The sequence below is a fragment of the Microplitis demolitor genome, chromosome 4 (genome assembly GCF_026212275.2).
Source record: "Microplitis demolitor isolate Queensland-Clemson2020A chromosome 4, iyMicDemo2.1a, whole genome shotgun sequence".
NCBI lineage: Eukaryota > Metazoa > Arthropoda > Insecta > Hymenoptera > Braconidae > Microplitis > Microplitis demolitor.
Window position 1 is genome coordinate 24,186,619 of NC_068548.1, and position 16,335 is coordinate 24,202,953.

Below are 16,335 nucleotides of genomic sequence, written 5' to 3' on the forward strand. Positions count from 1 at the left end.
TATAATTATTATTATCATTACTTTAGTTATTATAAATAATTAAATTTTTATTTTTTGTAAATGAATATAAAAGAAACAATATACATATATATATATATATATATTTTATATAATCAAGGAAAAATTAAATGAAAAAAAAAAATAATAATAATAATAAATAAATTAAAGTTTAAAACAATCTCGACGTAGCAAATGCCAAATAGTAAATGCCCTGTTGAAATTACATAATGTACATCCATTATTACACATATATATATATATATATATATATATCATTTTTCTCAATCAGTACATGTATATTTTGTTGTGTTAATGAAATTGAAATTTAGTCAACTGAAAATAGTTAGCGACAATAAGATTATTCCGAGTATGGCTCAACGTCCCCTAATATTCCAACAAGTTTTGAATTCTCACAGATGAAAGTTACATCTGAGATACTGAGAGAAGAAGAAGAAGAAGATAAAGATAAAGAAGAAGAGGAAGAAGAAGAAGGGGCTTTGCCGTCATTCTTCTTTCTCTATACACGAATTATTTTTGGAAACGACCAGACGTCTTTGCCGCCATCCAAAGTTCTTGAAAGTTAAATCACGAACGATGTTGGAGGCTAGAAAAAAAGTGTTTTAAAGTTGGCTGGAATCATCACGCGTCTGTCGACTACAACAACATATCAACGGCATACACGCTTCCAACCAACTAGTCATAGTGAGTGTGCAAGCATTCGTGCACTCGAAAATCTACCCGCGGATTCGATTATTTTCTTTTATCATTCTACCGCAGACGACAAATGTATAAATATAAATATATATTTTTATAATCAAAATTTACTTTTGTCACCAGCAGCAACTATTGCAGTAAACTCAAAATTTAAAACCCACGATATAATATATATATATATATATATATATATATTTATCAAATGTCATGCCATATAGCTAAAGTCACAAATAAATAATCAATCTGAACAATTATTTTTACAAAACACTAAATTTAAAATATTTACATAAATTATTTTGAATATACAAGTACGTTCATTATTATTATTATTATTATTATTATCATCATTATTGTTGTTACTATTACTATTACCATCATAATATCACTCACGCAACGTAAATTACTGGAACAGTAATAATAATAATAATAATAATAATAATAATAATAATAATAATAATAATAATAATAATAATAATATCGACATTACGTGTAATAATTGATGTAACATTGATGTTTATCAAGTTGAAATATTATATTAATAATAACAATAATTATAATAAATAATTAACTATGTACAAAATTATTATTGTTGTTGATAGTGTTGTTTGTTGTTGTTGTTATTGTTGTTGATAACTTAACATTTTACCATTTTCATATTAATATAAAATACATAAGGTGGTATATTTAAATACGATGACGTTTGATAACTACCAACAAGACATCATTTCTCACTTATTTATTCTTTAATGTCACTAATTCTTAAATCTCATTCTTGCTATTATATGTGTATGTATACTTTTATCAAATAAACATATGATATAATCCAGTTATATCTTTCGCTGAGTTAGCGTCCTAAAAAAAATAATTATTTCAGAATGAGATCTGCTACAGATTATTAATGACAAAAAAAAAGTAATCATAATAATAATAATAATAATTAAGTTAAAAGTCTCTGTGATTTGGCCAAGTTTAACATTCAACACTTGGTTGTAGTAACTAAATATCATAAGTCGACTAAACTTCGGTAGCGAGGGTTGCCGCAAGTGCCGCGTCGTGTCTATAATGATCATCTATAACGTAAACACCGCAACTACTATCGGAAGCACCACCACAAACACCACCACCACCACCTCCTCCTCCTCCTCCGCCTCCACTGGCGTTACCACCACCACTACTGCCACTGTCTGTTATCGTTGGCCTCTTGAGTAATGCCGCTTCAGCGGCGTTGCAACAAGAGTCCGACGTACTATTTGAGAACATGGACGTCCTCTTACCCTCTAATACACCAACACTTATAACACTAATGTCTTTATCTTTTTGAAAGTGATGAGATGCGCGATGGGCTGCTGCTTCAGTATTTAGTTGTTTAGGTGTCCTCGATCTGCCGGGATCTGAAGATATTATTTGTTCAGGTTTGTATCCACCACATGATATATCGAGGCCACTGTCTGTTTGAAATGACGAATCGAGATCATCTCGTGTGATGCTTGAATTATTTACAGTTTTACTTGCTGTCCAAGTATTTTTAATCATATGTGAATCACCAGCTCCAAGTGAACAAACACTGCTGCCACCACCATTTATACTGATTGAACTCCTTGAACTGTGTCCATTTGGTATTCCCCCAGGATTTATTCCTCCCATACCCAAAAGTCCTTGTTGATGTCCACCAATCATATTAACTCCCGAATTTGAATTACCACCAGAACGTTTACTTAAACTACTGTGTACAGCATTTCTTTCATTTTCAAGTCTTGCTTCTTCATCTGCTCGAGCTTGTTCTCTTTTTTGACGTCTTTTCATACACATAACAGCAAGTGCTGCAACTAATACAAATGCTGGTACTGCTGTAGATAATGTTGCTATTACAACAACGTGTTCAGTTGTTAATCCAGCGTCTCTAGCTTCTGCAGATGGTCTTGAAAGATTTCCAGACCAATAGCTTGCTCCTGAAGGTGGAGATATACCTGTACTTGCAATACCACTAGCTGCTCTATTATTATTATTATTATTATTATTATTATTGTTATTATTATTATTACGACTATTATTATCATTATCATTATTATTATTATGAATATTTATAGATGTTGATGGTCGAGGTATAATAATACCATTATCTGGATCACTGCATGTATCACCACGCCATCCTTTTTTACAGTCACAGAAAAATCCATTTACTCGATTTTCGCATATTCCTCCATTACGACAAGGTGCACTTTTGCACTCATCAACATCAACGCTACAATCTTTGCCAGTAAAACCAGGTTTACAAGAACATTTATAATCATTTGTACCAGAAATACATTTACCACCATTTGCGCAAGGTTTTGCTAAACAATAATCAACTTTATCTTGGCATAAAAGTCCCACAAAACCTGGAACACACTGACACCGAAATCGATTAACCATATCAATGCAAGTGCCACCGTTAAGGCATGGGTCACCCTGACAATCATCAACATTAATTTGACAATTTTTACCAGTAAAACCAGTAGGACAGGTACATTGATAATTATTTATCATATCAGTACACGTCCCACCATTAACACAAGGATTTGGAGTACATTGATTTATTTTAGTATCGCAATCTAAACCAATGTAACCCGATGGACATTTACACAAGTATCCTTTTGATGGATCATCAATACAACTACCTCCATGTTTACAGGGTGATTCTTTACATGACCGTAAACTTATTTCACAGTGTCGTCCACGCCATGACCCTGGACACGTGCACTGATAAGTTGTTGTTACTTTTTCAATAGACGGTACATTAGATTTTGATAATGATGATAATGATGATCCAATAATTGTTTTAGTTGCATTGTTTACCATACTGCAAACTCCACCGTTTAGACATGGATTTGAGTGACAGTCAGATAATGATGTTTCACAGTCAGTCCCTGTGAATCCAGGCGCACAAGAGCAGGTGTAAGAACCTTGCCCCGTGTTAAAGCAGGTGCCACCATTTAGACAAGGCTTATGATTTGTACAGTAGTTTAGATCTTGGTTACAGAATAATCCACCCCATCCTTCCTTGCAGTCGCACTTCCATGGCTGTTGGCAAGTACCATGCAGACAACCTGGATACCTTACACATTCATCACAATACGGACCATGCCATCCTGGACTACACCTGCAATATTTTAAATATAACCATCATTATTATTATTATTATTATTATTATTATTATTATTATTATTATTATTATTATTATTATTATTATTATTATTATTGGTCTCATTAAAATTTTTTTATTATTTTTTTGTTCTCTACACTATTTTTATTTTATTAATACAAAACGGATTTATATAATATAAGAAATTCAAGAAGAATAAGAGAAAAAAATAAAAGGTATATATATATATATATTATAATAAAAGGAAATTAAAGAACGGAAGGAAGAATAGAGGTGGATATAAAGGTAAACTATGGAAATGCGAGTAGTATAGTTAGTTGGCGGACAGTCGGACGGGCGGGTGATAACGGTGGGAGAGTAGAAAGAGGATGTAGTGGTCGGCCATTGCGGCAACCGAGTCCACTATACCGATACTATACAAGTAGTCAAGCTAACTTTAAAATCAAGAAAGTAGTTGTAGTATAGTAGTCATAGTACCAAGATGAAAGACCAAAGGAAGTGAAAAGAAGGAGTACGAGAAGGAAAAAAAGAGGTAAAACAGCAGCAGCAGCAGCAGCAGCAGCAGCGGCAACAACAACAACAACAACAACAACAACGGCAACAGCTACAGCAGCAATAGCAGCAGCAGGCGGCTGGAGGAGAGTGCAGAGTGATGCCAGACAAACACCGAATGGCGGGGATGAGAGACCAAGAGTAGAGAGGCAAGTTGAGTCGAGTTGAGTCGAGTCGAATCGAGTCGAGTCGCGGAAGAGAGGAGAGGGATGAGTAGTCTTGGAGTAGTGTTCCCACGGTTCGAGCCACAGCACAGCCGCTCAGTATGCGGGTCAAGGAAAGGTTACGGGCCCGTCACGCGGTTGTATGAGTGCGCAAGCGCGTCCTACCCGGCACTCACATACGTTCAAGTCTCTACAAACACACACACAAACACACACACACACACACACAAATGTGTTATTGTATGTGTAAAATATAATACAGCTAAACTTTATACTCGTCTAACAACAACGATGTGCAAGTTGAGGAAGAACTCGCTGAGCAAAGAATCTCGTATCTCGTGTAGAGTCTACTTATAATACACCTTAACTAAACCGGACGCCAAACATGAAAATCTACATAGATATTTAGGTATTTTATTATTTTATAGTATACCAGAAGAGTAAAGGAGAGTAATAAAATTTAAGCGGTGCTAAAAATCATAGGCACCCTGTACATACAATATTCAATAATCATCATGACAATCAGTATTCAACTCCCACATACACAGTAAAGGATATCGCTTTGTCGCTGTCTCTTGTCTACGACAATATACTCCGAAATTTAAATCGTGACACGTTGTCCGACGCAATTCTTTCACGTAATTCGAATAGAGACCAATCCCAATCCCAATCCCAATTTAAATTTAAATCCTAAGCATCAACTACCATCCAGGGTTCAAACACCAGGAACAAAATCAAAGTACATGTATATGTACAGTATACCAACACAACCACTATATCAGCTCTCACGCTATCTGCCGCTGCTGCTGTTGCTGTTGCTGTTGCTGCTGCCGCTGCGGTACATTCTCAACTCTGTATAGTATCATACACACATACATATTATAATATGAGCACACATTTATAAAGGTTAAACGAAAGAACGAGCGAACGAACGACGAATTTACGGCACGTAGGTACTTGTTTGCTTGTTCCGCGAAACACCAGGGGCTCGTCTCTACTTCCGCATTACTTAATTTTTCTTGGTCATTGTTTTAATCCTCTCTCTACTCTTTATCTTGTTTATTGTCCCAATGTGTCCATATTAACTTATTAGTGAGAATTAACCCCGCGGCCGGCGGCCGGCGCCCGGACACACTAATTAAATGATCGAGTTAACGCGAAACCTCGGCGGCATATCTCGACTTGTATCAACTCACACTCATCTAATAAACTTTTTTATTATTACTAGTTATTTTTTATTTTTTATTTTTTTTGCAATTGATGATGGCGCCTTTCACTACCTCATCTAATTACGTAATTTATTTATTATATCTTTATAGATATATACCGTAGAATAATAAAAATTTTAAATAGACCAAAAAAAAAAAAATGAACATGTATTTTAATGCGTATGTATACATAAACTTACGTGCATTCGTTGGGCTGATTACAGTGTCCATATTGTTCGTTACATCCGGGCAGGCAGCGTGCTGTAATAACAAAAATTCAAAGGTTATACACATGTTTGGTCATTTAAATTTATTTATTTATTTTTATTATTAGATATTATTATTTTTACTGTATAACAGAGATTCATCAATATAATAAAACAGTGATAAATAATTTTTAATAAATCCAGTCCAGAAATATTTAAAGATTTAAATTTTATTATATGTATGTATATATGTGTATTGAAGGGGCATTCTCTTCAAGAAGAAGGAGGTTGGCTGTTAGCCATAAGCAGGCTATAAGGCAATAGCAATAAGTATTCACCAGCGTAACGTCTGGTAAAAGGATCCTACCATAGGTGAATATGTATATGTATGTATATAAGAAATAAAATATATTTTAACGGAGAATCACTGATGGAGAATGGACGACTGTACACTATACACTGTCAATTTTTCTTAATCAAGATACATAATATGTACATGTATACATGTATACAACTTGTGTATCTTACTATATCCTATAACGCTAAAAATATTATATATATATATATATATACAAAACACAATTATAATGGTAGCAGTAGGCAGGATCGGCAAAGTCCAGTCACGATAACATTTGATCTTAAATGGGGGTTGCTAACTTGTAAGATGTACTTTACCGCTGGGTCATTGGTTCTCCTTGTCGTTTTACTTCCCGACCTTGGCCATACCAGTGACTTTATAAACAAATGTAGGAATTAAAGAATAAAGACTAAGGACATACTGGTGATAATAACTTTCTACAGATCCTATCATCAATCTAAAACTCTTATTATAACTAACCAGCGGAAAATAGTTTAATTATTTTTTTCTTATATTATACATTTGTTCTGTTACATACTCTCTTTCTTGGATCTGTGTCTCCTTGTCGCCGCCACGCGGGCACAAACATACGGTTGTACCCGCGAATAAGCAACAAGGTATTTATAGTCTGTATGCTTTGCGGCATGGCGCGGTGCGGCGCGGCGCATATATCTACGCCGAAAGGCTACGAAAGGAATGGCCGAATCCCAGGGATTCCTCGATCCTGATACGAGCCAGAGGAAACGCCAGAGAGCCGCCGTGCCGTATAGCCTGTATACCCTGTATAGCCTGTATAGTGTATATACCCTCGACATTGCTTGCAAGAGACAAATAACAAATAAAGAATCAAGAATTTACAACAAGAACCTACATATTTCTTTATTCTTTCTTCATTCTTCCGCCCCCACGACTACATTTTTTTTATTTTTTTCGTATTTTTCTTCTCAACTTTTATTATTGCCATTACTTAAAATATAGGTATTTTTAAATAAACTTTCGCAGAACAAGTAATTGTCTTTTTTTATTTATTTTTTTTTTTTTTTTAAACCTGACACAATTGAATCACCAGGCGTCTAAGCGATTCACCATGCATGTCCCTAGTCGTAGTTGTAACGGCTTTATCGATTTTAATTTTTCGTCCCTTGGAATACTTGCAGCTTTCTCTGTACTGGTGAATACTCCTGTTGTTGTTATTGCTGTTTTTGTATAGTCCAAGTTATATATATATATATATATATAATAGAAATAAAATTGTGTGCATGTATAGTAAGTATCAAAAGACCCGTACAGTGCGGGACAAAAAACAAGACATTGTTGTAATAGACACTGTATGTATTTAGTTTTGATTTTTTTCTATTATATATTTTTTTCCATTTATATTTTTTTTACCTGTTTTAGGACAAGTTTTGTGTGCAAAAGGCATAAGAAGGTCAAGAAGCATCAGGTATGCCGCAAGTCAATGTCCAAAGAAAAAAGAAAAACGTATAAAATTATTGAATGTATTAGTAGATATATATATATATATGAGAGAAAAAGAAAAGTGGACGGCCAAGTCTCGCGCAGCTGTCGGTTAAAGCACCCAACGAGGTACCCGACGAGGCAGCTGTCGAGGGCAGCCCTGGGCCGCACTGCAGCTGCCTTGTCCTCTAACACTCTATGCCTTCATTGCCACTACCATGTAACCCTCGATATATATATATATGTATAAAAAGTAGAGAGATAAAATTATAAAAGGCACCCCCAAAATACATAATTCACCCCTTTAACTTTTTACCAATTACATTGGACATTATGGACAATATACGATTTCAAGACAAGGTAACCAGAGTTTATTAGGTTTACTAATTATTGTATAATTATTAATTATACTAACAAGAGTAATATAGCCCTTTTAAATAAACGATCAAATGATATTTCAATAATTACTGATGACGGTTGTTACCGAATAATCGTGATGGGAATTAATAAATATATATAATATGTAATACTAACGGGTGTTGCAGTAATCGCCCTTCCATCCGGACAAGCAAACTCGCTCGCCAATTGGACTACAGCTGTAATGTCCAAAGCTGTCGTCGCGTGGCCTACAGAGATTTTCACAGCCCTTGCCATAGTAGTGTGCACTGCAGGTCGCCCTGTATTCGTACACCATTCGCGCATGTGCGCTACTGTGCTCATCCTCGGTCCATTCTGTCCCGACGTCAAGCCATCGCTGGGTCGTCAACCTCGTTATGAGAACTTTTTCTGTAATAACAAAAATATATTATTTCTTTATTTTTTATATCATCATAAATCTCAGTATATATATATATATATATATATATATATATATATATATATATGCATGAATACGATTATTTAGAAAATTGTTAACTTAAAAATAAAACAAAATGATGAAAATTATTTAAGACTTTTGCACACCCAGTGACCAAGTGCATCGGTCCCATGGACATCATTATCATCAGTAACAGCAGCAACATCAATACAGACACCGGACGTTCGTCCGCTATTGCTGCTCTGCCGACGGTGTGCATCCGGTATAAAGAAAGTGCATGTATGTATTTTTGTGTAGAGATAAGTAAGTAAACTCGGGTAGTATAGGCAAATATGATATATCTATAAAAATGCCGGGTGTAATTTTTTTGTTTTTTTCCTACTTAAGATCTTTGATTCGTTGTTTATTTTTGGAAATATTTAGTAACAAAAGTAAAAAAATAGCTCGTTATCCACGTACCGTGAAAAGTAAAAGCTTGGTAATATATACCTTATGTACTGAAGATGTAGTTTAAGGATAAAAAATAAAATAAAATTTGAGTTGAGTAGTTTAGTCGAAATGGTCTGACGTTATTTAAGTGTTAAGGGAAAGGGAAAGGAAAAGGGGATAGTAGCTTGTCTTCTTCAGTGGTCTGAAACGTCTGAAAATAAGTAAAAGAGGGATGGATGGCGTGCTCAAAGATACTTAAAGTCATTTTCTCGTGTTGTAGTATCTCGAACGCTATGCGCGCGTCTTCTCAGAAGGCAAGTGGCAGTTTTGTATAGCCGGCTACTACTATATACCACCTATACTACTCAAACTACTCATCTCTTTCTATATCTTTTGATTTGGCTTCAATTTTAGCTTCAGCTTCAATTTCAGCTTCAGCTTTAGGTTTAGCTTTGACTTGTTGTTGTATATACGAATCTCGATAATCAAGCAGTATAACACTATACCCGCAACTACTCAAACTAGCGTCTGGACTACTTGATTCGCTCTCACGCCCCGCAACCGTAAATTCTTCTCTATCAACTTCCAATACCACTCTGTTGCTCCAATCATACACTCATTTTTTAAATTATTAAATTTATTTTTGTAATCATTTTTTTTTTTTTTTTTAATTTACAGTTGACAATTAATTTTTTACTGATGATATATTTAATGTCTTTTATATATATTTCTGTTATCTAAAATATGTTTTTAAAAAATTATGAGAAACTAAAATCGCATGTATTTCTTATATATATATATAGTCTTGTATTAATTCGAGCGATAAAATAAGAACAAAATTTCGGGGTTGGCAGGTGTAGTAGGCGAGGCAGGTAGAAAATAACAAGAAGAATGAACGTTCTGGAGCCGAGAAGAGGGGACCACCGATTGTGAGAAAGGAAGCAGCATCCGAGCTGTATGCCCGGCAATAAAGGCAGCTCGTTTCGACCGGGAAATATTGCGTGTTGTATTTTTACGTCCGCTTTACTCTCTTATATTTATTTCATTTCTTCCACGGCATATAAAAGAGAAAAAAAAAAAAATACATTTATAAAAAAACGTAAGCTATTGAAACCGGATTTTTACGGAAGCTTTTGCTTTTGATAACACCCTAATCACAATTTAAATTTTATAAATATCATTATGTCAAAATAAATCTATAAAAATAACATAAATAATAACAATAATAATAATATCATTGTTGTTATGCTTAAAGAGAGAGAAAAATTAAAAAAAAAAAAGGTGGTTATTACAACAGTGTTAATATTATATACAAGAATCATGTAGGATTTCGTATATGTACACAAGTAAATATAAAGGGGTTTTGTGTTACCTACTCAGTGGTGGATATAATACTATAAGGTTACACAGGAAGGAAACACTAGTACAGTGTTTGCACCCACACGTTTTTGGTCCTGTTATATTCATTCATTGTTGTAACTTTTTTTTTTCTTTCCCTTCATTCAAATATTTATTATTGTTATATTTTAAATGAAGGTGTTGAGTTAAATAATTTATCATTAAACGAAAATCATGCTTTTAATTTTATTGTACTCAATAAACTAATTTGTCAATGAAATTATAGTCAGGTACGAGTTTAATTTACATATTAAATAATTATAAGGAAAATATGTTCTAACTTACCGGAAGAATGGTTAGTTGTATTATCTGTATCATGGTATGCCTCGACTATAAGAGAGAATGTGCCCTGCAAATAAAAATTTATATTTATTATTATTGATATTAAGATTAAATATTTTTAACTATATATATTTTAGTTAAATAATAAATTAGTGACTGATGTCGGCGACAGTGATATCGTTTAAGGAAATAAAATAAAAAAAAAAAACATGCAAACACGATATTATTCTAGAGGTATAAATGTGCTCAGTAATAACAATAACACGCACATATACACAGCAGACGATAAATCATGACACAAAAGGGAGGGAAAAAGTGACGCGTGCTTGCGTTGGCACACACGTGTTACACCAAATTACGATACAATTTTTAAAGGGTTCAAAATATTAGTATAATAAAAAAATTTTCTTTATTGTATGTTACATTTAGTATCATTATAGCTGTCTGTGGTAAACAATAATAATAATAATATACAGTTAAATTAATTAATTTTGCGTATTAAATTATTAAAATATGTTTAACGATATAAAAAATTTGAGCTACACACATAACCCCGTTACTTTATTCGCTTTAATAATAAATTTGTACGTGCTACGGTGAGAACCAAGAAATATTTAAATAAATTAGTTTCGTGATATAATATTGCATATTATATTTAGATATTAATCTACTGTGGAACATGCATGATAATTGTAATAAAAATTAGCAAAAAAGAGGAAATATCTTATAAGAAAAAAATTTTTAATAGAGATAAATAAATAATATTTAAAAAAAAAAAAAAAACGTTTGTTGAGATTTAGTGAATAGGTATTTTTTATTTGTACACACACGCAGTTGTTGTTATATCGGCGAGTGTGGTGGTTTTGTCGTGCGGAAAAAGTAGGTGGAGATAAATTACGGAGGAGACAAATGCCACCGTTATTACTGCGGAATCGGTATTGAGTTGAACAAAAAAAGTATTTCAACAAACTCTACCACTTGAGGGGAACAATGTGGGCTATATACTCTTTCCCTTTAAGTTTGTTAAACTTTCAGAATCATTGTATCTATATCTATATATATATATATATATATGTATATAAAATGGTCTCTGTCTGACTCATTGATGTATGACAAAGAAAGAGATAGAAAGTTGCAGCCAAGGTATCTTGGCGCGGACGGATAAAAGGCAGAGAGCAAGCAAGTAACAGAATGAGTAAAAGAGTAAAAGAGTAAAAGAGAATGAATTGAAGGTAATATAGAGAAAGAGAGAAAATACGAGGAGGCAAGACGGGGCGCAGCTCACTCGGGAGTCGGTTCCCACGAGTTGTGCTGCGGCAATCCGACATACCTCCACCAACACCAACACCAACACCATCACCACACACTTGTCTTGTTCTTCTTTCATGTCCCTCATCTCTTCTTTCACGCACATATATTTGTGTGTATATATATATATATATACAATACAGGAAAATTATCGGATGCAATCTCAACTATATTGTTAGTATGTATTTGTACTTATTAATCATCGCGGAACAGTCGCAAAAACAAGAACAAGAGACCAAATGGCTCATCAGATGTATTGTTGAGATGAAGGTGAAAACAGGTATAGGTAACACGGCGCCAGCTAATTCAATAGCTATATACATTGTTGTTATTATTATTATTATTATAACTATTTTTATTCAGAAGAATATTAATCAATTAATAGATACTAAAATAGTTGATTGAATTTTGTAATTTGATGTCTGTATCAACATTTCATTAAATATCTATGTATGTATATTTACTCATTTTTTTTATTTACTATGTTATGCAAATAAATTTAAATTTAAAATAAATTAATAAAATATTTCAACAGTGTGACTAAAAATATACACCACCCATGCATGTACAGTATTTATACACTTATGCTTGTACACGTGACTGCTTTTGGATAGTTACGTTACGTTTCATCTGCAGAAAGTTAACTATAATTTATGCTAAACAATCTCTGTGAGCACGGTAGCTATTTATCCCCTCTTTTCTCATTGTTAAACCGAAAATTCGTACTATCCTCGTTATTTTCATCTGTCGTCAAAAGTTGTCATAATCTCATACTCAATTACCTCAAAAGTCCTGAATGTACTCTTGGTAGATTATAATATGTATCATGTATCACACGATTTATACAATATTTAAGAATACATCATTGAATTTAAAAATAAAAAATAATTATGTCATTATGCCCACACATATTATTATTATTATTATTATTATTATTATTATTATTATTATTATTATTATTATACTCCTATGTGCTAAAGAGCCAAGACAACAACTAACATTAACACTATATATATATAGTATATGAGTAAATTTTAGATCGTGTTACTTCCAAGAATCCGAGTACTTTCTCATCCTCTTGTAGGTTGCTCTTGTATTCCTACTTAATTATTTTTACTTTCATCTATAATTTATTAGTAGAAAAGCACCGATATTATATCTATTGGTAGATAAATAGTAAAAAAAAAAAAAAAACATAAATAAGAAAAGGTAACGACACACAAGACACAAGAGTTGAAAGAGATGCAGGATATATTAGCCAAGTCGATGTGTATGCTAGAGTAGACGCCATATGGGTTAGTAAATTAAACTAAAGTTTACATATAAAAGATAGCCGTCGAACCGATCAAGCAGATGGAAAGGGACAGGATGCCCAGTACTGCAGGTTAGAGTGAATCTCTTAAAAAAAAAAAGTAAATAATAAATGATAATAATACTATTGGGACTATAGTATATAGTATTTGTACAGATACGATAGGATAGGATAGAAATAGATGGTGATGTAAGGAGGTACTCAGACCGTCTCTCTTTCTGTTGTATCTCCCTGGACAATACAATAACAACAATAGACCCAGAGCTTTTTAGTTGTATATTATTTTTTTTTATATCACCATCTGCTCTATTTTTTTGTTAAAATATTTTTATATCTTAAGAAGGACTTGATAAAAATATATTTTATCTATTTTAGCAGTAGTAGAGTTGTAGTACCATAAAGTTTTATTTATAATCTATTTAAATAATTAAAATGTTAATGTCGTACTTACCGGCCACGAAAAGTCGAATGGAAATCTGATGGGGTTGGTAAAACTTGGCATCGAGACATCAGGACTGAGATTTACGACATTACCGCCCAATACAGGCGTCACGACGTCACCGTACGTGCATGGCGTCGTCGTGTCGATTTTTGCCTGGTATTGCTTCAGACATACTCTGAATCTCGTCTGGCATGTACCAATACATTCGTTATTCGTCGATGTGCTTCCTGAGCAGCATTTTCCAGTGTTATCTTTTCCATACTGATTGACAAATGATTTGAGTCTTAACTCAAACACCCCTGAAGCATGCACCTGAAAATTTTAAAATAGTTATTTTAACAATTATATTTGTAGTATATATAATATGTAGAGTTTAATATAATATAATATTCCAGTATTTATTTATAAAAACATTTACATATGACATCATATGTCAACTAAAACGTGTACGATCTTGTTCTACTCTCATCCGCCTTCGTCATCTGTATATATAAATATATGCATGTCGGTATGTATGTACATATATTATATTTATGTATAGATGTTATATTAAAGACTAAGAGAGAATCCTTAGGAATTTACACGACGGGAGTCTAACGATGTGACACGATTGGCGCACGTGCTATCTCCCCTATAAAATCATCTACATTTTTTATATATATATATATATATATATATATATATATATATGTACGCATGTGCAATTTTTTTTCATCCATCTCCCGCCGTGGTCATACATATGGAAAAATTAACATACGGAGAAAATTAAAAGTTAAATTATTATTTAAATAAAGCATGTGTAATGTTGTAATGTAAGTAAAAGTCTAAAGAGTAAAATTTAATAGCTAATGTTGAGTTGATGATTTTTTTCAAAGAATTTAATCTACAAGGAAATCAGTTAAGTCAATATTCATCGAATTGTTACTAATATTACATACGACATGTATGGTATGGTATGGTATGGTATGGTATGGTATGGTATTATGTGTATTTAAAAATCAACACAAAATATTTTAACTTAATAGAATAACAATCGTAAAACTTGAACTTGTGGTCTATTTCTGATGTCATGTTTAAATATTCACCGATAATTTTAAAACTAAAAAAATTAATGATTCATGAAACTGCCCAATATAAATCTAAAGATATAAAATAAGTTAATTTTAATAATAACAAATAAACTTACTGTACGAGGTGACGGTAAAAGCACAACGGCGACCGTCCACATTAGCATCGTCGTCCACATGTTGTGTCAAAAGCTCTAATTAATAAGAGCTGTCTCCGATGTTTACGATGTTTACGATACTAACAATCACGTCGTCAACAATTTGCTGTTACCTACTTGAGGTAATTTTTTTAATTATTCTATGCACAGCCATAAGGGCCAACTGATATTATATCCAAGCTCTTCTAAACAAAATACATATACAAATCACTTTCAGGCCACCGTTTACTTGTGAATATTTTTAATTAAACACAACTCAACACATTAACACTTTGTTGACTTGATGTATTCCATTAATCCATGCCCATAAACTATATAAATATGTTCCTCAATTAATTTTATTCAAATCTTTTCATTTAATTATTATTATTACTATTTTTTTTAAATTTATTTATTCCAGCTCCGTTTTTATAATTTAAGTGGGTGTTAAAAATTACCCGTATTTTTAAAAATGTTAAATAAACAAAGTTACTGACTTATTAAACACTTGTTGCCACTTAAATTCACAGCTAAAATGCATTATTATTTTTTTCTTTTTATTATTATTATTACAACAACAACAACAATAATAATAATAATAATAATAATAATAATAATAATTAGTATCAATATTATAGTAATAATTTATCCAATAGTATTTATATTTTGTTTATCACTGATTAAAATGACATGAGAGCTCGAAAGAGAGTTAAGCATCGTCATTCGTTGACGATGAATCGCGCACTGGCACTGGCACTGGCACTGGCACACTGTGGTGGCTGGCACACTCTGTTGATTTCAACTGCCGCACTGCCAGACCGCCACACCGGTCTAACAAGATGACTCTTCCCCTATTTCCCCTATTTCCCCTATTACCCCTATTACCCTGTTTCTCTCTCCCTTTATGCCTGTTAGTGGGGATACGCCAACTTTAAAGAATCAAGGATTAACGAGAATCGAAAAGAGATTAAAAAGTTATTTTATCGTATTCGTTTTTATAACATTCGCTTAAATATTATATTTTTTTTTCCTTCAATTTTTATTTATAATTATATTTTAATTATTATTTATCTCAAAAATATTTCGGAACTTGGCACTGGAATCAGAAAGTTGGATGCAAAAAAACACCAGTACTCAAAGTTTAAAGGAAAATTGCTTGTTGAATAACAGCCAGAATTCACTCGCCAAAAAAAAAAACTTGCTTTTTTTGTGTTATCCAAACTATTTTCCTTCTTTTTCTTTTTCTTCTTCCTTTCCTTTTTCTTCTTGGTCTTTAGTTTTTAATCTTGAAACTCTTGTCAGTTCCTCTAGCCCGATCGTTTCTCACTAACGCCACACTTT

General features: G+C 32.8%; 1 protein-coding gene across 1 annotated transcript; it reads right to left on the reverse strand.

Annotated features, from left to right (window-relative positions):
* Positions 1-402: 402 nt before the first annotated feature.
* Positions 403-15,796, reverse strand: LOC103578783 (neurogenic locus protein delta). The gene is made up of 6 exons (XM_053738406.1): positions 14,977-15,796; positions 13,800-14,102; positions 10,732-10,795; positions 8,337-8,588; positions 5,981-6,041; positions 403-3,853 (listed from the first exon to the last, which is right to left on the reverse strand). The coding sequence occupies exons 1-6, from the start codon at positions 15,034-15,036 to the stop codon at positions 1,729-1,731; spliced, it is 2,865 nt and encodes a 954-aa protein (XP_053594381.1). The 5' UTR covers positions 15,037-15,796; the 3' UTR covers positions 403-1,728.
* Positions 15,797-16,335: the final 539 nt, after the last annotated feature.